The sequence below is a fragment of the Cajanus cajan genome, chromosome 4, assembly GCF_000230855.2.
Source record: "Cajanus cajan strain Asha chromosome 4, NIPB_CcT2T_4, whole genome shotgun sequence".
NCBI lineage: Eukaryota > Viridiplantae > Streptophyta > Magnoliopsida > Fabales > Fabaceae > Cajanus > Cajanus cajan.
In genome coordinates, this window is record NC_138520.1 from 22,217,313 (window position 1) to 22,241,482 (window position 24,170).

Here is a 24,170-nt window from a genome sequence, read left to right on the forward strand (position 1 = left end):
AAGGTATAGTGAACAAAGAAAGTCAAAGATATCATAGGTGATGATATAGGAAAAAAATGAAATAGACAAAAAGAAAAAAGAAAAAAATGTGAGTGGATGCAAGATAAGAAAATCATATTTGGGTATAAAAGATATATGAATGAAGATGCACCACCAAGCTTAAATGCAATCAAGGTGTTCTCCCTTAACCAATATAATTAAGGGCCTAGCAAAACACATTCATGATAATTGTCAAATATGTATATATATAATTCTAAGATATATTAAGCAATTATTGAACATGTCTTATGTTTTTGAGTTATGTTTTACCTAGAATAATTAATAATACTTATAGTAAGAAATTTATATGCATTAAATTTTTTTAGAAATATTTTTAAAGATTTTAGTGTTTAAGACACAAGAAAAACAAGAAAAAATAAGACTAATAAAAAATATTGGAGCCTTGCTTAAGTGAGCTACTTGGTTGCTTAGTGAGGCTTGGCATAGAGCTCTAGAGACATCATATTGAAAGTTTGCTTAAGAAATTTCTCACTTAAGCGAGCAAGGTCAAAGAGCTACAGAGATACTTTGTGGAGTTTCATTTAAGTAAGTAACTCTCATTTAAGCGATAGACCTTACAAAGCACTAATGAAAGATATTGAAAGCTCGCTTAAGCAAGTCATCTGGTTGTTTAAGCATGTGAGCTCATGAAGGCCACATCTAATTACATATAAAGGTCCGAAAAGATAAATATCTCATTATTTACTTGGAGAGAGAAAATTAGGGTTCTTTGGGAGAGAAAAATTGATGTGAAAGCCTTTCCTACAGACTTGTTTAAGAACCCTCTTTCAGCCTTCTTGTGTTTAGATTAGCCATGAGTGGATAATTCACACCTGTTAAGGATTGACATAATCGACTTGAATCCATATAATATTCTTCCACATTTTTAATAAAGTATTTTATTTAGTTAATTATTTTTCTTGTCCTCGTAATGTTTATTCTAGGTTTGGCTAACCATAATATGAATTATGGAATTAACTATTATTGGAAAACACTTTTAAAACCACAAATTGGAAGGTAACCCTAATAAAAAAATAGTTATGAATAATGTAATGATTATTATTGTAACACTAGTTTTTGACAAATAGAAGAAATAAATAAAACTATGTTTTTGAAAAATAACTATGGGTATTTTATAAAATAAAACAGGCTTTTAAAATAATTGTTTGTTTGAATTATTAAAATGTTTGTGAACTTACTATGTTTAATTGTATTTTTTTTGTTTAATTAAAATAAGAGGGAAGAAAAGTATAACTAGGATAAGCCTTTCAACCCGAGTTAATATTGAGTTAACAATTTTAAAAATGTGGTTTTTGAGAGTTATATCATCAATTTCACATTTTTTATCACATGTTTTTCTCCTTCTCTCTAAACTAAAGAAACTTACAAGGAGAACGTAGAGGTCACTAATAAGAATTTAGCAACTATACCAATTGTCGTAGGTAGTAAATTGGACAAAAGTCCAAATTATCGAATCCACATGGACTTGAGTTATAATTATTTACCAAAATTTTGGTACTAAACAAATGATTTAATCAAAATTTAGAATTGTTCAGCAAGAAATATTAGATTTAGTGAAATAAAATAAAGTAGTAGATTGTGAAGAGTTTAAAATTTATAATGAAAACAATCAAAGATTGATTCACTAACTTTCCCATTCAAATCCTCTTAATTTTCCATTTAATGTTGAAATTATATAGTTAATTCAACAACCCACAATTATATTTAAACCTTGATTCATTAAGAGAAAAATTATATGTTGTTTAGGGAAAATCTCAACTCCTTGGTAATTTTAATTAAACAATTATGCTTTAGCAATTATGCTTTATTGACCCAATTCCTTGTAAGGATATTCCCCTTGACCTTTAATCAGCTACTCCCCTTTTTCACTTGTGTTTTCAAGCCATGATTTGTCACCTTTATCCCAAAATATTGTAATTCCAAGGCAAACTCCATAACATTCTTATATGTGTTCTTATTGACATTAGAAGCTCTCATAATATTCTCCAACCTCATTTTGCTACACACTTAAATTTACACTTTACACCTATAAATTTTCTATTATGTTGGTAATAAGACAAAATAGTGTGGAGAAAAGAGATAAACTAGAAGAAGGGTTGAATAGTGTTACTCAAAAACTCACTTTTCACAAAATAGTGAAATAATAACATTGCAGTAAGGAGTACAAATGAAAAGGTAAATATAAAGAACACAAAGTCTTTTTATACTAATTTGTCTTAACTATCGAGACTATGTCTAATTCTTGATCCAATTATATATATCAAGTTCCACTATCTTATCCAAGATACAAATATTTTTTACCAAGTCACTTGTAGCTCAACCCTAAGTGTTTTTTGACTTGCATCTTCAAACAACTATCCAAATATTCTTTTTACACAAACCTTCTTCAGGCTCAAACCTAATAACTCAAAGTTACAAGGGTTTAGAAAGTTGTTTCATCTTCCTTTCAAGACATGATACAACAAATTAAGTACATAGACTTGTTTACAGAAATAAAGAATGTAGTTTTACAATGATCAATCTTTATTCTTTATGAATTTTAAACTTTCTTTTATAGGTTTATAATCGTTGCAAAACCTTGAGCTTATCTCTCATGTCTTGCTTTGTCTACCTTCATGTTTTTCTTCTTGATGAGAGAAGTGTCCAGTGGTGTAATAAATGCTTTCACTAAATTATCACTTTTTATTTGATCAAAAACGTTACTTATCACCTTTTAGGTACCAATTGGGTAGAACCATGCATGTATTCAGTTGGTGCAGTGTTGAAACAACATTTAACTATAGCTTTCCATGTTTGTAGGGATATGTTTGTCATTTTCTAACATAAAACATGTCTTTCTTTCCTTTTCGTAAAGTGTAAACGAGGAAGTATTTTTGAATTTGATAAGTTAAGAAAACATTAAGACATAGTCACTCCCTTGTTTAGATATCATAATTGAAAAAAGATTTAATGCATATCTCTCTTTATATGTAAAACTTTGTCTTAATGTAGCTTTCATCTTATACAAGGATTCGTCTTATGAAAACTTGTCTTATTGAGAAGTGTCTTAGTAGAAGATTCATCTTAGTCATTTCAAAAACTTATTCTATTGATATAACTTTGTTTGTTAACAAAAAATCTTTAAGCTAGGGGGAGGTTAAAGTTAAAAAAAAAAAGGTTTGTGATAAGTTTTTACATTCCCTTATTTTTCACACATGCGTCCGCACTTTAGAGTTCGGAGATTAGGAGCATGTAGGAAATCATCCCGGAGTTGTGTACCCATCATCCAATGCTTATCCAAGTAAAGGAGGAGTGAGAAACCTCGTTCTAAGTGTGGGTTTGTATGCTAGGTAGTGGGGTTGACCCTCAATCTTGTGTGTGTTGTATGCCTATATATGAAAGGTTTCCCTTAATGCTTTTGTTTTGCCCTTTGTTCTTGTTACCCATAATTAATGACATGAATTGATTGAATGTGTGATTAATTTTATGTTTTGGATGGTAATTGTGTAATTTGAGGTCCTTATGGAAAACCCTAAGAGAATTTGTTATGATAATTATTGTAAAGGGAACTTAGAGTTTGTTTTTATTATAAGGTCTCATATTGGGGTAACAAGCACAACCAAATATCCTCAAGTGATGATAATCAAGGTTTTTTTGAAAAGAGAGTTTCCATAGGTGTAGAATAACTCAGGGTAGGTGTAAGTAACTGTTGAGATTTCCGTTGAAGTACTTTTTATTATAATTATAGATTAGGTTACTTCCCTCAACGGACTCAAACACGGCAAGTGTACCGGCCGTACAAGTAGTAAAAATATCGTATCCACAGGGATTAGAAGGTAAACTAAGCATTCATTGGCTACTTGTGACTTGAGAACAATCCCAATAAATATGAATATGAATTTAAGAACAAAACTACTGGAATTGTTAAAACACAAATGAATGAATTAGAAATGAAATGGGGTGAGAAATGGTAAAATGGACACTTGAAGTTGTGGGGGTTTGATTTCACCAAACAAACACTAGTGAATCCTATGTCTCTTGTTACAACCATTGTTCAGTCAACCATAAATTTACTCAGACCTAATTCCTTAGAGAAAGAGCCTAGGTGCAAAATATTGAATATCAATCCCTTGAGTACTCAATACCTCCACCCGCATTACCGGTTAGGGTTTTAAGACTACTAATGGGTCAAGCCCTATCCCTAGGTACAATTCCCACTAGGCATATGTTCATAACTAGTTTCAAGGATATTTCCCAATACTCAATGAAACCTTAAATCATGCAAAGGGTGATCAAGCCAAAGCAAGCATTAAGCATAGAATCATACACAACAAGGAATGAAACAAAACATATATAACATTAAACACAAAAGGATTACAATAGAGTTTGTTGGTTACATCAAAACCCCAATACAATGGATAGAACCTCTCAAAACAAAGAGGGGAAAACTAAAATAGAGATGGAAGAGGAAAGGAAGAACCGAAGGAATGATCCACCGTGGGAGGCTTCCGAAGCCTGAGAATCCCTCCTGCAGCGCTCCTGGAGGCGCCCCTGGGCGAATGAGGGAGAAAACCCTCGACATTTTCCTTTTATGCAGCCCGAGGAGACAAATTAGGGTTATTGCGCCCGGCGCGTTACACTTCGCGCCCGGCGCGGGCTTCCCCTGATGCTCAATGTGCTCTCGGCCTTGAATTGAGCCCGGCGCAATTATAAATTGCGCCCGGCGCGAGGTTCCCAAAGGCTGAGAGTACTCTATTTTATGCCCGCCCGGCGAGATTAATACGGCGCCTGGCGCGGTTGCCTGCTCTGCTCCTTAATTCTTTTGTTTTCCACTCCTTTAACCCTTTTTTTCCTCAATTCTCTACTTGAATACCTGCATATACAAAAGAAACCAAAATGAGAACAATTATATGCAATGATACAAAGAATGGGAGAATTTGATCATTAAATCTTGTATAAGTCTCATCCAAAAAAGAGGTAAAATTGAGACTTAACAACTCCCCCAAACTTAGAACCTTGCTTGTCCTCAAGCAAAAGGTAATTAATCAAGCAGATAACAAGCAATGCATGTGTGTCAAATTCCTTATTCTTGGTTCACTTACAATTTCATTTCACAAGCATGAACCTTAAACGAATTTTCAGCCACAACTATTGCAATGGAACATGACAATGTGCAAACAAAAGTTTCAAAAGAGATCAAAGAACTGAGAAAAGCTAATGACTATCTATGAATGCATCCTCACTAGGAAAGTGTTTCTCTCATATGCACACTAGTGTATAGGGGTGAGTGTTTCTCTCATATCTACTACTCACGCCACAGGATTCAACTTTGCTCTTCGTTTCCAAATGAAACCAATGGTAATACACATGCAGGCACTTATCACAAGGGCTTTATTAGGGCAATTTAAGGTAATTAGGGTCAAGCATAGCGGTTTCATGGTTTTTCAAGGAATAAGGGTGCTATAGCTTAAGAGAGTACTTGAAATTTCTTCAATAATTTCTTTCTCCATACCCCAATGTATCATTTTAGCACAGGCCCTCAACCAATTCCAGCCATTAGCCTTTATATGATGCATCTGTACACTTTTGCATCTTATTTCATTTTTTTTTTTTTTTTTTTTTTTTTTTTTTTTTTTTACTGACCACATACTTCTTCTTTCTCAAATTTCTTCATTCTTCAACTCCCCCAAACTTATTTGATGTCATCAATATACTCTCTTAACCAAAACAAGGATTTATGGTTAATTTTTCAAAGTTGGGATAAGTGGAAGGTTGAGTGTTTAAGCTTAGGAAGATATGGGTCAAAAGAAAAAATAAATATGGCTTTTTGGCTTAGATGGTTATCAAAATATAGAAATGCCTTGATCATGTAAATACACTACACTAGCAAACCACCCGGGAAACTCAAGCAAAGTCTATCATGCAACATAAGTGTAGTTTCTCTCATCAGTATTTAGGCTCAGACCTCACTCGGTTGGCATCCACAAATTATCACGCTCAGCTCAGTCTATGATCAACATTGAAACCCGTATGCAACTAATCATGAACTAAAGCTCTAATATGACTTGAAAATGTCTAAAGTACACACACCATAAACATCAAGCAAACCTCAATCCAAAATTGATCACATACAAAACAAGTATTCAACAAGATTAAAAACCATGCTCTAACAGGATATTCAAAAAGATGTACCAACCAGAGTAATCCAAAAACAATTAAAATACTGAAAATAACAACAGAAAAATAAATTGCAAACAGAGGTGAACTAAGGTGAGCTTCATCTATTTCCATCAAATTTGGTCATCTTCCTCAGTAAGTGCTCAACCGCATCTGCATCAGCAGCTCCACTTCCCACATTTAGAAGCCTGGTCCCCAGGCCAACCAGTATATGCCTGCAAGTCCTAGTAACCAGAAGTTGTGAAAGAGTATAATCATGAAGAACATGGTGAGCATAGTATACAATGATGACCATACAATTATATCAAAAATGAAGAACAACCTTAGACCAAAATTAACCACAAAGAAACATGCTTGAAAACAGAGAAATATAGGTTCAGGAGAGTGCTCGCGCCGGGCGCAGCACAAACTCGCGCCAGGCGCCATCTCAGTAAAAGGCCAACGAGGTTCAAATTCTGATACCGAGCCGGGCGCAGCACAAACTCGCGCCGGGCGTGGTACTTTGAAATGGTTACATTTTACCTAAATTTGCTTTGAAGGGAACCTTGTAACCAACCAGAACCAGAATTACCTCATATCTCACACTCCAAACAAAGTATAACCTATATTTACTCATTTCAAACATGATTCACACACTTAACAAATAACACAAACAATACATAACACAAACAACATATAACACAAAACATATTTACATATAAACAAACAAGTCACAAATAGCTATAAATACTCAATTTGCCATTCTAATCCCCGGCAACGGCGCCAAAAACTTGTTGAGATTTCCGTTGAAGTACTTTTTATTATAATTATAGATTAGGTTACTTCCCTCAACGGACTCAAACACGGCAAGTGTACCGGCCGTACAAGTAGTAAAAATATCGTATCCACAGGGATTAGAAGGTAAACTAAGCATTCATTGGCTACTTGTGACTTGAGAACAATCCCAATAAATATGAATATGAATTTAAGAACAAAACTACTGGAATTGTTAAAACACAAATGAATGAATTAGAAATGAAATGGGGTGAGAAATGGTAAAATGGACACTTGAAGTTGTGGGGGTTTGATTTCACCAAACAAACACTAGTGAATCCTATGTCTCTTGTTACAACCATTGTTCAGTCAACCATAAATTTACTCAGACCTAATTCCTTAGAGAAAGAGCCTAGGTGCAAAATATTGAATATCAATCCCTTGAGTACTCAATACCTCCACCCGCATTACCGGTTAGGGTTTTAAGACTACTAATGGGTCAAGCCCTATCCCTAGGTACAATTCCCACTAGGCATATGTTCATAACTAGTTTCAAGGATATTTCCCAATACTCAATGAAACCTTAAATCATGCAAAGGGTGATCAAGCCAAAGCAAGCATTAAGCATAGAATCATACACAACAAGGAATGAAACAAAACATATATAACATTAAACACAAAAGGATTACAATAGAGTTTGTTGGTTACATCAAAACCCCAATACAATGGATAGAACCTCTCAAAACAAAGAGGGGAAAACTAAAATAGAGATGGAAGAGGAAAGGAAGAACCGAAGGAATGATCCACCGTGGGAGGCTTCCGAAGCCTGAGAATCCCTCCTGCAGCGCTCCTGGAGGCGCCCCTGGGCGAATGAGGGAGAAAACCCTCGACATTTTCCTTTTATGCAGCCCGAGGAGACAAATTAGGGTTATTGCGCCCGGCGCGTTACACTTCGCGCCCGGCGCGGGCTTCCCCTGATGCTCAATGTGCTCTCGGCCTTGAATTGAGCCCGGCGCAATTATAAATTGCGCCCGGCGCGAGGTTCCCAAAGGCTGAGAGTACTCTATTTTATGCCCGCCCGGCGAGATTAATACGGCGCCTGGCGCGGTTGCCTGCTCTGCTCCTTAATTCTTTTGTTTTCCACTCCTTTAACCCTTTTTTTCCTCAATTCTCTACTTGAATACCTGCATATACAAAAGAAACCAAAATGAGAACAATTATATGCAATGATACAAAGAATGGGAGAATTTGATCATTAAATCTTGTATAAGTCTCATCCAAAAAAGAGGTAAAATTGAGACTTAACAACTCCCCCAAACTTAGAACCTTGCTTGTCCTCAAGCAAAAGGTAATTAATCAAGCAGATAACAAGCAATGCATGTGTGTCAAATTCCTTATTCTTGGTTCACTTACAATTTCATTTCACAAGCATGAACCTTAAACGAATTTTCAGCCACAACTATTGCAATGGAACATGACAATGTGCAAACAAAAGTTTCAAAAGAGATCAAAGAACTGAGAAAAGCTAATGACTATCTATGAATGCATCCTCACTAGGAAAGTGTTTCTCTCATATGCACACTAGTGTATAGGGGTGAGTGTTTCTCTCATATCTACTACTCACGCCACAGGATTCAACTTTGCTCTTCGTTTCCAAATGAAACCAATGGTAATACACATGCAGGCACTTATCACAAGGGCTTTATTAGGGCAATTTAAGGTAATTAGGGTCAAGCATAGCGGTTTCATGGTTTTTCAAGGAATAAGGGTGCTATAGCTTAAGAGAGTACTTGAAATTTCTTCAATAATTTCTTTCTCCATACCCCAATGTATCATTTTAGCACAGGCCCTCAACCAATTCCAGCCATTAGCCTTTATATGATGCATCTGTACACTTTTGCATCTTATTTCATTTTTTTTTTTTTTTTTTTTTTTTTTTTTTTTTACTGACCACATACTTCTTCTTTCTCAAATTTCTTCATTCTTCAACTCCCCCAAACTTATTTGATGTCATCAATATACTCTCTTAACCAAAACAAGGATTTATGGTTAATTTTTCAAAGTTGGGATAAGTGGAAGGTTGAGTGTTTAAGCTTAGGAAGATATGGGTCAAAAGAAAAAATAAATATGGCTTTTTGGCTTAGATGGTTATCAAAATATAGAAATGCCTTGATCATGTAAATACACTACACTAGCAAACCACCCGGGAAACTCAAGCAAAGTCTATCATGCAACATAAGTGTAGTTTCTCTCATCAGTATTTAGGCTCAGACCTCACTCGGTTGGCATCCACAAATTATCACGCTCAGCTCAGTCTATGATCAACATTGAAACCCGTATGCAACTAATCATGAACTAAAGCTCTAATATGACTTGAAAATGTCTAAAGTACACACACCATAAACATCAAGCAAACCTCAATCCAAAATTGATCACATACAAAACAAGTATTCAACAAGATTAAAAACCATGCTCTAGCAGGATATTCAAAAAGATGTACCAACCAGAGTAATCCAAAAACAATTAAAATACTGAAAATAACAACAGAAAAATAAATTGCAAACAGAGGTGAACTAAGGTGAGCTTCATCTATTTCCATCAAATTTGGTCATCTTCCTCAGTAAGTGCTCAACCGCATCTGCATCAGCAGCTCCACTTCCCACATTTAGAAGCCTGGTCCCCAGGCCAACCAGTATATGCCTGCAAGTCCTAGTAACCAGAAGTTGTGAAAGAGTATAATCATGAAGAACATGGTGAGCATAGTATACAATGATGACCATACAATTATATCAAAAATGAAGAACAACCTTAGACCAAAATTAACCACAAAGAAACATGCTTGAAAACAGAGAAATATAGGTTCAGGAGAGTGCTCGCGCCGGGCGCAGCACAAACTCGCGCCAGGCGCCATCTCAGTAAAAGGCCAACGAGGTTCAAATTCTGATACCGAGCCGGGCGCAGCACAAACTCGCGCCGGGCGTGGTACTCTGAAATGGTTACATTTTACCTAAATTTGCTTTGAAGGGAACCTTGTAACCAACCAGAACCAGAATTACCTCATATCTCACACTCCAAACAAAGTATAACCTATATTTACTCATTTCAAACATGATTCACACACTTAACAAATAACACAAACAATACATAACACAAACAACATATAACACAAAACATATTTACATATAAACAAACAAGTCACAAATAGCTATAAATACTCAATTTGCCATTCTAATCCCCGGCAACGGCGCCAAAAACTTGTTGAGATTTCCGTTGAAGTACTTTTTATTATAATTATAGATTAGGTTACTTCCCTCAACGGACTCAAACACGGCAAGTGTACCGGCCGTACAAGTAGTAAAAATATCGTATCCACAGGGATTAGAAGGTAAACTAAGCATTCATTGGCTACTTGTGACTTGAGAACAATCCCAATAAATATGAATATGAATTTAAGAACAAAACTACTGGAATTGTTAAAACACAAATGAATGAATTAGAAATGAAATGGGGTGAGAAATGGTAAAATGGACACTTGAAGTTGTGGGGGTTTGATTTCACCAAACAAACACTAGTGAATCCTATGTCTCTTGTTACAACCATTGTTCAGTCAACCATAAATTTACTCAGACCTAATTCCTTAGAGAAAGAGCCTAGGTGCAAAATATTGAATATCAATCCCTTGAGTACTCAATACCTCCACCCGCATTACCGGTTAGGGTTTTAAGACTACTAATGGGTCAAGCCCTATCCCTAGGTACAATTCCCACTAGGCATATGTTCATAACTAGTTTCAAGGATATTTCCCAATACTCAATGAAACCTTAAATCATGCAAAGGGTGATCAAGCCAAAGCAAGCATTAAGCATAGAATCATACACAACAAGGAATGAAACAAAACATATATAACATTAAACACAAAAGGATTACAATAGAGTTTGTTGGTTACATCAAAACCCCAATACAATGGATAGAACCTCTCAAAACAAAGAGGGGAAAACTAAAATAGAGATGGAAGAGGAAAGGAAGAACCGAAGGAATGATCCACCGTGGGAGGCTTCCGAAGCCTGAGAATCCCTCCTGCAGCGCTCCTGGAGGCGCCCCTGGGCGAATGAGGGAGAAAACCCTCGACATTTTCCTTTTATGCAGCCCGAGGAGACAAATTAGGGTTATTGCGCCCGGCGCGTTACACTTCGCGCCCGGCGCGGGCTTCCCCTGATGCTCAATGTGCTCTCGGCCTTGAATTGAGCCCGGCGCAATTATAAATTGCGCCCGGCGCGAGGTTCCCAAAGGCTGAGAGTACTCTATTTTATGCCCGCCCGGCGAGATTAATACGGCGCCTGGCGCGGTTGCCTGCTCTGCTCCTTAATTCTTTTGTTTTCCACTCCTTTAACCCTTTTTTTCCTCAATTCTCTACTTGAATACCTGCATATACAAAAGAAACCAAAATGAGAACAATTATATGCAATGATACAAAGAATGGGAGAATTTGATCATTAAATCTTGTATAAGTCTCATCCAAAAAAGAGGTAAAATTGAGACTTAACAACTCCCCCAAACTTAGAACCTTGCTTGTCCTCAAGCAAAAGGTAATTAATCAAGCAGATAACAAGCAATGCATGTGTGTCAAATTCCTTATTCTTGGTTCACTTACAATTTCATTTCACAAGCATGAACCTTAAACGAATTTTCAGCCACAACTATTGCAATGGAACATGACAATGTGCAAACAAAAGTTTCAAAAGAGATCAAAGAACTGAGAAAAGCTAATGACTATCTATGAATGCATCCTCACTAGGAAAGTGTTTCTCTCATATGCACACTAGTGTATAGGGGTGAGTGTTTCTCTCATATCTACTACTCACGCCACAGGATTCAACTTTGCTCTTCGTTTCCAAATGAAACCAATGGTAATACACATGCAGGCACTTATCACAAGGGCTTTATTAGGGCAATTTAAGGTAATTAGGGTCAAGCATAGCGGTTTCATGGTTTTTCAAGGAATAAGGGTGCTATAGCTTAAGAGAGTACTTGAAATTTCTTCAATAATTTCTTTCTCCATACCCCAATGTATCATTTTAGCACAGGCCCTCAACCAATTCCAGCCATTAGCCTTTATATGATGCATCTGTACACTTTTGCATCTTATTTCATTTTTTTTTTTTTTTTTTTTTTTTTTTTTTTTTTTTTTTTTTTTTTTACTGACCACATACTTCTTCTTTCTCAAATTTCTTCATTCTTCAACTCCCCCAAACTTATTTGATGTCATCAATATACTCTCTTAACCAAAACAAGGATTTATGGTTAATTTTTCAAAGTTGGGATAAGTGGAAGGTTGAGTGTTTAAGCTTAGGAAGATATGGGTCAAAAGAAAAAATAAATATGGCTTTTTGGCTTAGATGGTTATCAAAATATAGAAATGCCTTGATCATGTAAATACACTACACTAGCAAACCACCCGGGAAACTCAAGCAAAGTCTATCATGCAACATAAGTGTAGTTTCTCTCATCAGTATTTAGGCTCAGACCTCACTCGGTTGGCATCCACAAATTATCACGCTCAGCTCAGTCTATGATCAACATTGAAACCCGTATGCAACTAATCATGAACTAAAGCTCTAATATGACTTGAAAATGTCTAAAGTACACACACCATAAACATCAAGCAAACCTCAATCCAAAATTGATCACATACAAAACAAGTATTCAACAAGATTAAAAACCATGCTCTAGCAGGATATTCAAAAAGATGTACCAACCAGAGTAATCCAAAAACAATTAAAATACTGAAAATAACAACAGAAAAATAAATTGCAAACAGAGGTGAACTAAGGTGAGCTTCATCTATTTCCATCAAATTTGGTCATCTTCCTCAGTAAGTGCTCAACCGCATCTGCATCAGCAGCTCCACTTCCCACATTTAGAAGCCTGGTCCCCAGGCCAACCAGTATATGCCTGCAAGTCCTAGTAACCAGAAGTTGTGAAAGAGTATAATCATGAAGAACATGGTGAGCATAGTATACAATGATGACCATACAATTATATCAAAAATGAAGAACAACCTTAGACCAAAATTAACCACAAAGAAACATGCTTGAAAACAGAGAAATATAGGTTCAGGAGAGTGCTCGCGCCGGGCGCAGCACAAACTCGCGCCAGGCGCCATCTCAGTAAAAGGCCAACGAGGTTCAAATTCTGATACCGAGCCGGGCGCAGCACAAACTCGCGCCGGGCGTGGTACTCTGAAATGGTTACATTTTACCTAAATTTGCTTTGAAGGGAACCTTGTAACCAACCAGAACCAGAATTACCTCATATCTCACACTCCAAACAAAGTATAACCTATATTTACTCATTTCAAACATGATTCACACACTTAACAAATAACACAAACAATACATAACACAAACAACATATAACACAAAACATATTTACATATAAACAAACAAGTCACAAATAGCTATAAATACTCAATTTGCCATTCTAATCCCCGGCAACGGCGCCAAAAACTTGTTGAGATTTCCGTTGAAGTACTTTTTATTATAATTATAGATTAGGTTACTTCCCTCAACGGACTCAAACACGGCAAGTGTACCGGCCGTACAAGTAGTAAAAATATCGTATCCACAGGGATTAGAAGGTAAACTAAGCATTCATTGGCTACTTGTGACTTGAGAACAATCCCAATAAATATGAATATGAATTTAAGAACAAAACTACTGGAATTGTTAAAACACAAATGAATGAATTAGAAATGAAATGGGGTGAGAAATGGTAAAATGGACACTTGAAGTTGTGGGGGTTTGATTTCACCAAACAAACACTAGTGAATCCTATGTCTCTTGTTACAACCATTGTTCAGTCAACCATAAATTTACTCAGACCTAATTCCTTAGAGAAAGAGCCTAGGTGCAAAATATTGAATATCAATCCCTTGAGTACTCAATACCTCCACCCGCATTACCGGTTAGGGTTTTAAGACTACTAATGGGTCAAGCCCTATCCCTAGGTACAATTCCCACTAGGCATATGTTCATAACTAGTTTCAAGGATATTTCCCAATACTCAATGAAACCTTAAATCATGCAAAGGGTGATCAAGCCAAAGCAAGCATTAAGCATAGAATCATACACAACAAGGAATGAAACAAAACATATATAACATTAAACACAAAAGGATTACAATAGAGTTTGTTGGTTACATCAAAACCCCAATACAATGGATAGAACCTCTCAAAACAAAGAGGGGAAAACTAAAATAGAGATGGAAGAGGAAAGGAAGAACCGAAGGAATGATCCACCGTGGGAGGCTTCCGAAGCCTGAGAATCCCTCCTGCAGCGCTCCTGGAGGCGCCCCTGGGCGAATGAGGGAGAAAACCCTCGACATTTTCCTTTTATGCAGCCCGAGGAGACAAATTAGGGTTATTGCGCCCGGCGCGTTACACTTCGCGCCCGGCGCGGGCTTCCCCTGATGCTCAATGTGCTCTCGGCCTTGAATTGAGCCCGGCGCAATTATAAATTGCGCCCGGCGCGAGGTTCCCAAAGGCTGAGAGTACTCTATTTTATGCCCGCCCGGCGAGATTAATACGGCGCCTGGCGCGGTTGCCTGCTCTGCTCCTTAATTCTTTTGTTTTCCACTCCTTTAACCCTTTTTTTCCTCAATTCTCTACTTGAATACCTGCATATACAAAAGAAACCAAAATGAGAACAATTATATGCAATGATACAAAGAATGGGAGAATTTGATCATTAAATCTTGTATAAGTCTCATCCAAAAAAGAGGTAAAATTGAGACTTAACAACTCCCCCAAACTTAGAACCTTGCTTGTCCTCAAGCAAAAGGTAATTAATCAAGCAGATAACAAGCAATGCATGTGTGTCAAATTCCTTATTCTTGGTTCACTTACAATTTCATTTCACAAGCATGAATTAACCTACTTCAACAATATGCCTATGTTTTCTTTCAGCTGTCCCATTTTGTTCATGAGTGTAAGGGAAACTAAGCCTATGTATAATGTCATGCTCATTTAAGAAACCTGAAAAAGTAGTATATTCTTTGCCACCATCTGTTTGTAAGCATTTGATTTTCATATCTAATTGATTCTTAATCATTTTCTTAAAATTCATAAAACATGAAAGAGCCTGAGATTTAAACTAGATTAGATAAATCCGTGTATATTTGGAATAAACATCAAGAAAGTGGATATAATACCTGTAGCCATTTGATGAAGGTATAGGTGCAAGTCCCCATATATAAAAGAAAACTAGTTGCAAAGGTTTATTATATGTTGTCTTAGAAGAATAAAAGGGCAAATTATGAGATTTACCATAGTAGTATGCTCTGCATACATTGAAAGTAAAATTTCTAGGCACATAATTATTAGAATTATGCAGAACATGTTGAATTATTTTGTAATTTGCATGCCCCAATCTGGAGTGCCATAGTTTGTACAAACTCAATTTGGTAGGACCATTAGTACTATTATCAACTAAGATACTAGATGAAATAGAATTATATGAAGCTACATTAGTAGGACCAAATGTACAAGGAGATGTAATAAGAGAAATATCATCAAATGCATAAAGTCCATGTCTTAATTTGCCCTCGAGTAGGAGTTTCCTAGTTGCCTAAAATTTGATACAACACTTGTTAGGAAAAAAAAACTCAGAGAAGACATTGTTATCCCTAGCAAATTCTTTGTTATAGCAGGTACATGTAATAATTTGTTGAGAAAAAGAGGTGAAATTAAATTAGGAGTAAAAAAGAAAGAGGTACCTATACTTCTTATAGAAGAGGTTTCTCCATTTTCCATCTTCATTTTTCTGTCCCCATTGTAAGGTGCCTTACCTTGCAGATTTGTGGAGTTCGGTGTTACATGATTTGTTGCACCGGTATCTGGGTACCATGAGGGGTCATAAAGGGTTTCAGGTACTGCCATGTATGTTGAGATATTGGACTGTGTATCAAAAGATTTTTTTTTGTCATCATAGCAGTATTGTGACTATCTGAGTATTGAGTCTAAATACTAGAAGAGAGACTTTCTTGATAACTCGGGTTAAACCGCTGATAGCAAGTAAGAGTTGTGTGCCCAGGTTTGCTACAGATTTGGCATTGTGGTTTATTGTTAAAATTCCTGCTACCTTTGTTATTATTTCTGCCAAAACTTCTACTACGCCCTCTAAAATTGTTGCCTTTATAATTTATGTTTCCTCTACCTTGAAACCTTCCACCTTGATGTTTGCCAAATCTGCTATGAATCTGAGCAAGATTGGCTTGTATATTCTGCATAGCAAAGGAATCATGTTCTTCTTTCTTTTGTCTTTTTAATCTATTTTCAAGAGTGGCTAGGAGGGTTTCGATTTCAGTTCTAATGTAAGGATCAGTTCTAAAGATTATGAATATGGCAAGGGGGTTATATTCACTAGGAAGACCATCAAGAATAATTGAAATATGTTCAGAGGAATCAATAGGGGAACCTATAGAGGCTAGGGTATTCATAGTTTTCTTGATTGAAAGAAGATATACATTCAAAGAGGTAGATTTCTTGATACCTTTGAGTTGCATTTTTAACTAATTCACCTTTGCACGAGTCTGCAATTTAAAATAAACCTGCAATGTGTTCTAAATTTGAAATGCGTGATCGCAGTCCACCATTCTTGCATGAAGATTGGGAGACATAGATGCCAAGGGCCAGGTAAAGATCATTTGGTCCTGTTGATCCCACAAGTTATATATAAAGATACTGGTTGTATGTATAAATTGAATGATATGCAATGTCAATTGCATGTTATAAAACACTTTTATCGGTTGAATTGTGTGTTTTTGTTCTTTTGTTTAATCTAATCTTATAACTGTTGTAATATTGATATGGATATGAATTGATTTCTATTGATGAATATATAAAAGTATATGATGAGTATGGGATATGAGGAATATGTGGATGTGAAATTACAAAACCATGTCAATGTAACGCATAGTGTTTGTTTGACAGGTATCATGTGCATAAAAGATATTTTTTAAGGGTATGATATGGAATATACCATCAAGGAAGGTCCTTTGTGTAAAAACTTGATAACTAACCTTGGGGATAGCTCAGTTTTGAAGTCTCAGTCTTGCCCTCGTGAGCATGAGATGTATCTTGTGCGGCTTAGCTATCCTGACCAGACCCTAATAGCATGTCCTTCTAGTGAGAGTACGCAGAGGTTATGACCTGGTATGTACTCCTAGACTACTATGGTGTATTGCTATCGGCAATGCACAAGTGTGATGTTTTACTAGCGCTATATGCATGATAACAAGTAGTCCATGCCCATTGTATATGCATTATAGTATTATCTATTGTTGTTTATTATGCTATGAGTTAGCTAAGTATGATAATAATGTGTAACTATGTATGTTATATCATATTATATGTGTTATTTGTGTTTGACTAGCTAGTTTGCATTCTTGCACCTTGAGCCAAAGTGAGATGTTTCTTACTTCCTTTTCTTTTGTGTTGTTTTTTTTTAATGATTTCTGCTAGTGATTATCATCATGGTGCTGACTGTTGAGGATGTTGGTGATGTGGCCTAATCCTTAATGTTGGATTTTGCTTTGATAGGATACTTGATACAAGATATTAGTTAGGATTTAATTTATGTTATTTAATTTGAATAATTTGATTTTAATTCCTTTGTAATTTTGTTAATTCTCCTATGTCTACTTTATGTTAATAATGTGTGATCCTTTCTGCTTGTAAGAATTTTGCGTACATTTATTATATTGAGATTATTCAGTTTTATATTATTTATATGTTATAACATATGAAGTAGAGGGTAGTGAAAAAAAGGCTTTTAAAATCAGTTATTTTTTACTTTTAAAATTGGTTCTACAATCGATTTTAAAAGAGCCGATTTTAAAAAGTGAGACTTTTAAAATCGGTTATTAACCGATCTTAAAAGTCTAACTTTTAAGATCGGTTCACTTATAACCAATTTTAAAAGTCTTGACTTTTAAAACCAGTTGTGGCATAACCGATCTTAAAAGTAATGATTTTTTTAATGTCTGACTTGTTTTGAGAGCGCCTCAGATAGAACCTGCAAATGAATAAATTACCAGACAGTTCAAATATTTTCAATTAACCAAAATATTTGTATTTTTTATGTTACTTCTCAATGAACCAAATTGCATACAAATGAGAAGAGATGATAAATGTCAACCATATATATATATATATATATATATATATATATATATATATATATATATATATATATATATAATTGAATAGTTTTAAATACATCTAATACATAAATAACCACATTGCTCAATGAAATGTAAGTTCTAACTAGTTAAAGCAATACTATAAAACAGAAGCCCAAACTAGTTAAAGTAATGGTCAATAAAAAATGTGGTCCATTGTTCCCTAATGGTGTTTATGTCTTCCAATGGCAATGGTGATCGATCTATAAATATCTATTAAGAAAAATTTAAATAATTAGTAATAATTCATAAAATATATATAATGAGAACTTAAAATAAAAACTTTCAAAATTGTAAAACTTACTTCAGTCCACCCAGATACTATTCGTGAATCGATAATAGTATGTATTGTCTTCATTACATAATATCCGCACTCATAATTTCTTTTTTGTTTATGAGACTATAAAAAGAATATAAAATCAATTTCAATAGAATAGTAATTCAAACAAAATTACTTAAAAAAAATATCATTGCTAGAATTAAAATCTTACTTTAGTAGAGACCTAACTCATTTTTTTCTTCAACTTTGAACCCTTAAGTATATGATATCCTTCCATGGCCCTAATGATAAAATGACATTATGATTATAGTTTAATTAAAGTCAAATGTAATGATAATCAATAAAAGAAATCAGACATTTTTAAACAATTTACCTATCTAATAATTGTCTAAAATCCGTAGGAGGAGGTTTATGCAACGAGCAAATGCATACAGCTATGTTGTCCATAGGACAAATAACTAAAAGTTGCCAATGAGCACTGCATTAAGAAATTATGAGTAATAGAAAATAGTTTTTATAAAGAATTATATTTAATTATATAAAAGTAAACTTACTCAGAAAAATAAGGGGCCAAGTAAACTTTTTTATTTGACTCAGACATCCAATTTTGAATGTAAGCTTGTATTTCTTCGACCTTGTTCCCACTTTTTTGGATTGACTCTGGTTCCAAAAATCCATATATGTGATCATTTCCCTTATCCACGCTCAATTTATGGATAAATCTACAACGTTAGAAACAATGTTAGAAAAAATCAACAAAATATAATTAAAAATAATTTAAATACTTACATCAACCATAACTGCAAAATTGATATGTTTAGCATATAATGACCATTTGTAATCTCTGATATATCACTCTGACTTATATATAGAGGTACTTTACTAGACATGTTAAACACTTCAGGAGGCCAAGGGAGTTGTTTGGGTTGCTCGTCATCCTCCATATCTGCAACTAATCTCCATAGCCTCTTTATTGGAGGAAGATTTCTAGAAGGGGTAACAATGACTGTCCCTTTACCCTTTGGTGAGGTAACAATATCCTATTCCACAAAGTAAAAAAGTAATATTATACAATATTATAATAAAATTACACCAACTTAAAATTAAATATTATTTAAATAACATACCTTCATAGATATCACCTTTACTAACTTATGAGGCCACTGAAGGAAGGTGTTCAAGGCTTGTCCCATTGTCTGAACCTCCTCTGTGGGCACAGGAACTCTAGCCTCTGGTTGTCTCACATCCAACACTGAAACCCTAACCATATCATCTCCCATGACTTGATGGTGTATAGTGGACCCTAATATGTGAATCTGCCCTATACCCACAGGATCGAGTGATCCATCCACAAACAACTCACATTTATTAGATGTACTCGGGCCAGTGGCAGTAACAAGGAGATCAATAGATGCACATGATCCCTTTGTACTCACACGCGCAATAAATGGTTCTAATAGTGGAGAACTTTGTTGAAATTGTTGGCTCAGTGATTGCATATGCTCTTGTAGTTGCCTTTGCATGTTCTTTTGTAGCCGCTTATGAATCTCCTCTTGCATCTGACTAAATTTTTGCTCATAAGTTGCTATAACTTGAGAGACCTTTAGTTCCACCAACTGGTCCACCATGCCAGATGTCTTTGAAGATGAGTTTGATCCAAAGTAGGTTTGTATATTATGACCTCCACCAGCAGCCCGAACCCGACCTGGGTGCTTAGGCTTCCCAATTGCAACTGTGAGTATATCCTGGCGTCCATGGGAAACAAAAGATCCCTCTGTAGACTGTTGTTCCAATATATCCTACAATACAAGACACAAAAACAATTTAATAAACATCTATTGATCCATATGTTAATTAGCATCATATGTACAAAATAATTATACTTACTATCTTATTAGCAATCTCTTTTGCTGTCTTAGTTGTAAACTCGCCCGTTTTTTTTTATGCGACCATGCTTCCATAATTCATGGCGTGTGGGTGGAGAAGGACGACCACTAACTGTAGTCTCATCTTGGCTAGCTTCACGCTTCATAGCCTTCTCTTTCATCAACTTTTTCTTAAGCCATGGATAACCCCCACGAGACATCACAACAATGGTGTCATTGTTTGCCTGAATCTCTTGTGCCTTCTTTCTTTTCTCCAACAAAAGTACCATATAATGAGATTAAAGGTAAAAACATAATATTCTGAACAACACAAATAACAATGAATGTAATCCTAACTTACCAAAAACTCTTTAGTCATTCCAGACTCTACAAATGCGTTCCATGTCTCTTGATCTATAGTGGGCTTCTTATGACCAGGAAATTCACCTTTATTTTTTCCAAAAATGTAATTGTTCGTGAGCCTAGTCTTATATGCCCTCCACCTCTCAGCCATAATAGAGAGGGTTTTCCTTCTCATGTCCTCTGTCCTAGGAATGTCCCAAGTTTCCTACAATTATGATAACAATGAGTTAATACATGTTATATCCTAATGAAGTTTAATAATGAAAAATGTTGAGTATAAATGAAATTTTACCGTAATATCTGCCCAAATATGGTTCTTGACAACCTCCTCTACATGATCCCAATTAGGCAATAAAATAGAAATCTTGGTTCTAGCAAGAACCCCCATGGTACTCATAAATTAGGCAGCTGAGTCTCCCGTAGGTCTCATAGTTATCTCATCAATATCAACATGCAATCTTTCCTCATGAAGGCGTTTGGATGTGACATTCTTCATTCTAGTGGAACCTCTGACTTTCTTCTTGGCTGTAGTCTGTGTAGAGTCTAAAGGAGAGTCTTGATGTTCATCCATATTTATCTGTTGATCGAAACAAAATAAATTACAAGTCATTAGTATAAAATTGAATTTATAACAAATAATACTTAAAGTGATAACAAAAATAAAAGTATAAATAGAAGTAACTAACAAAAAAAAAACTATAATAACCTATTTTGGAAATATGATCAAGTTTGAATGTTCTCCCATATTCTTTCCTGATGATCATCACGAGTGACATGTACATTATCAACATCATCTTCTTCATTAATAGTTGGCACCCATTTGGACAAAGAAGGAGTATCCATAATATCAATTGAATCTCCAAATTCATCACCTATATTATTACTCTTACCTTGTAGAACAATTGACCACCTATTGTTAGATGGATCAGTGACATAAAATACTTGCTTTACTTGCATAGCCATGATAAAAGGCTCTTCCTTATGACCAACTTTGTTGAGGTCGACCAAGGTAAATCCAAGTTCATCAATTTTGACACCATTGTTACTATCAACCCACTTGCATTTAAATACAGGTACTCGGAATGGACCATAATCAACCTCCCATGTCTTCAGTAACTCCAAAATAACACATGGATGCTGTGATGGGGTTCTTATCATTTTTGGTTGAAAAATGCATAGATTGAGTAACTATCGTAACACCACTATTTTGCATGGTACTTTTGTCATCTTGTGCCTTTGTATAAAATGAGTAATTGTTAATGTCATATCCACAGAAAGTAAACACATCAAAGTTAGGTCCTTGAGCTAGCCGTTGTAAAGTTTCAGAAATATTTAAATCTGTCCCAACATTCTTTTTGAACCACTCTATAAAAGTCTTGTTATGCTCGTTCAACACCCATTTCTCAGGCATGCGAGGGTTGTTTCTCTTCACTAAGTCTTTGTGGGCATTGAAAGAATACATATTTATACAGTATGTAGACTATGAGAAGTGTCTAGAGGAGGTTAGTAACTGTGCTAATTCAGCATCAATGTAACTGAAAAAATGTCCTAACTGACAGAGTTACACTTACACAGAAAGAGATCAACTACTACAAGGACAAGTGAAACTACTGTACAACTAGTAATATAACGTGAGTAGATTTTATACTCTAACATAGAAAATGGTTAAAGGAGGGGCATTTGAAGGAGATAGCTTGTAATCACAATAAGGGAAAGCACCAAAACTAAGCATGTCCCTGAAGTTTCAAATTTCAATAAGACCTTCACATGAGTTACAATGCTATAATTATAGACATTCCTCTTTTGTTTCTTCCTCTTTTGTTTTTTCTTTTCTTGAAGCTATTCATGAGCACATGTTGGTTGCTGTTATACTTAACTCAATTCACAAAATCCAAACTGAAGTTGTGATATAAAATCAACAAAAGTATAATTTAATAGAAAATTTACTAAGGAATCTGTACTTAAAGAATATTCACAGACAGGTTATGCTTAAGACATTTGAACACTAATTTGCCAAAACACTTTAAGCAATCCTGTAAATAAGTAAGCAGATGAAGCCTAAGGAATGAATGCATACATAATGAAAGTCCATATTCAAAGCTACTGATCTAGAATGAACCTTGCCAAACAAAACATTTTTTGTCTCCTTGTTTCAAAACTTTTTTTTTCTTTAATTTTATAAAACACTTTTACAGAAAGGAAGTAATCCAGATGTCTCAAATTTTGAAGGCCTAACCCTGAAGCTTCTACAATACAAAAGGGATTTGAATATATTATTTTCTTTGCAACATAAATAATCATGTGGAATTAAACTATAACATTAAATAAATACGACAACGGAACTTTTTGTCAAAGAAAAATAAAAAGGAAAAACAAACCTTTGCGTCTCGAACTTAGAAGAAGCAGTGGACGAGACTGAAAGAAGATGCCCTCGCAGGAGTCGCGGAAGTAGTTGCAGTAGCAGAAAAAGCCCTAGAAGCACCAAAGGCAGGCACAGACGGCAACCGGTGGCCACGGTTGTCACCGTCGAGAACAGCGACACTGAAGACGTGGTGAACGAAAACGAATCCAGTGGCTTCAACCCTCTTGCATCCTAGAAAACGAAAATGAATCAATGGTGCCAAAGAACGAACTCGCGAAAACGAAAATTTAAGCGAAAACGAACTTGCAATAAATTTATTGTTAAAATGTCCTTTTGTTGAAATTTAAGCGAAAACGAAAACTGAAACCCTCCTTCTAATGTGGCAAACAACAACATACCTTGTGGGAGATGACGAACTCGCGATGAATAGCTACAACGAAGATGAACGGATTTTACAACGAAGACAAAGAATGGATTTGTTCGAGAGATAAACCTGGGCGAGAAAAAGAGGGACAAATTTCAATAGGGTATTTAAAATCGGTTTATTGAGAACCTATTTTGTATGATGCAAACAAAATCAGTTCTAAATGAAACCGATTTTGTATAGACTATACAAAATCAGTTCTTTGTGAACTAATTTAAAAAAACAACAAGAATACACTTTTTAAAATCGATTAAAATGTAACCAATTTTAAAAGGTTTTTTAAAATCGGTTAAATGGTAACCAATTTTAAAAACTGTAGCATTATTTACAAAAATGCCACCACATTTTTTTAAAAATCGGTTCCCTGTTAACCGATTTTAAAACCCTGTTCTTAAAAGCAGTTTTTGCACTAGTGATCACAACAATTAAGTTTAATTTTTAAATTGAAAAATCTTATTAATAAAATTATGTATAATATCTAAATAATTTAATAATTAACTTTTAAAATATTATTTTAAAAAATTATTAAACTAATTATAAAATATTTTTAAAAATTATTTTTTAAAAATAAATATTCATGAATATTCGCAGGTACACAAATATTAAACAAATTTTCAAATATTCATTTAATAAATATCCTCACAAATATAAAAATAGATTAAAAAAAAT

At 35.0% G+C, this 24,170-nt stretch overlaps 1 protein-coding gene across 6 annotated transcripts; it reads right to left on the reverse strand.

The window, feature by feature from the left end:
* Nucleotides 1–7,618: 7,618 nt before the first annotated feature.
* Nucleotides 7,619–24,110, reverse strand: LOC109818303 (uncharacterized). 6 transcript variants are annotated; one of them, XR_014433010.1, is made up of 12 exons: nucleotides 23,476–24,110; nucleotides 23,094–23,308; nucleotides 21,008–21,292; nucleotides 20,714–20,920; nucleotides 20,375–20,619; nucleotides 19,615–20,286; nucleotides 19,277–19,527; nucleotides 19,042–19,209; nucleotides 18,861–18,965; nucleotides 18,699–18,768; nucleotides 18,512–18,607; nucleotides 7,619–14,643 (listed from the first exon to the last, which is right to left on the reverse strand). XR_014433010.1 is itself a non-coding variant. In XM_083072400.1 (11 exons), the coding sequence occupies exons 6-10, from the start codon at nucleotides 20,113–20,115 to the stop codon at nucleotides 18,711–18,713; spliced, it is 1,083 nt and encodes a 360-aa protein (XP_082928526.1). In that variant the 5' UTR covers nucleotides 20,116–20,286; nucleotides 20,375–20,619; nucleotides 20,714–20,920; nucleotides 21,008–21,292; nucleotides 23,094–23,308; nucleotides 23,476–24,110; the 3' UTR covers nucleotides 7,619–14,643; nucleotides 18,699–18,710. The 6 variants fall into 6 exon arrangements, 1 of the variants encoding a protein (XP_082928526.1); XR_014433012.1 differs by lacking the exon at nucleotides 7,619–14,643 and adding an exon at nucleotides 18,221–18,420 and having other exon boundaries at nucleotides 18,861–18,945; XR_014433009.1 differs by lacking the exon at nucleotides 7,619–14,643 and adding an exon at nucleotides 18,223–18,420.
* Nucleotides 24,111–24,170: the final 60 nt, after the last annotated feature.

What these genes read in the sequence shown, in the direction of transcription:
- LOC109818303 (XM_083072400.1), bottom strand. Translation starts at nt 20,115, where the DNA reads ATGGTGGACCAGTTGGTGGAACTAAAGGTCTCTCAAGTTATAGCAACT. An exon ending in TAAAGGTGATATCTATGAAG is followed by an intron (nt 19,528 to 19,614) that starts GTATGTTATTTA and finishes TTTGTGGAATAG; the next exon opens with GATATTGTTACCTCACCAAA. An exon ending in TTTAGACAATTATTAGATAG is followed by an intron (nt 18,769 to 18,860) that starts GTAAATTGTTTA and finishes TTTTATCATTAG; the next exon opens with GGCCATGGAAGGATATCATA.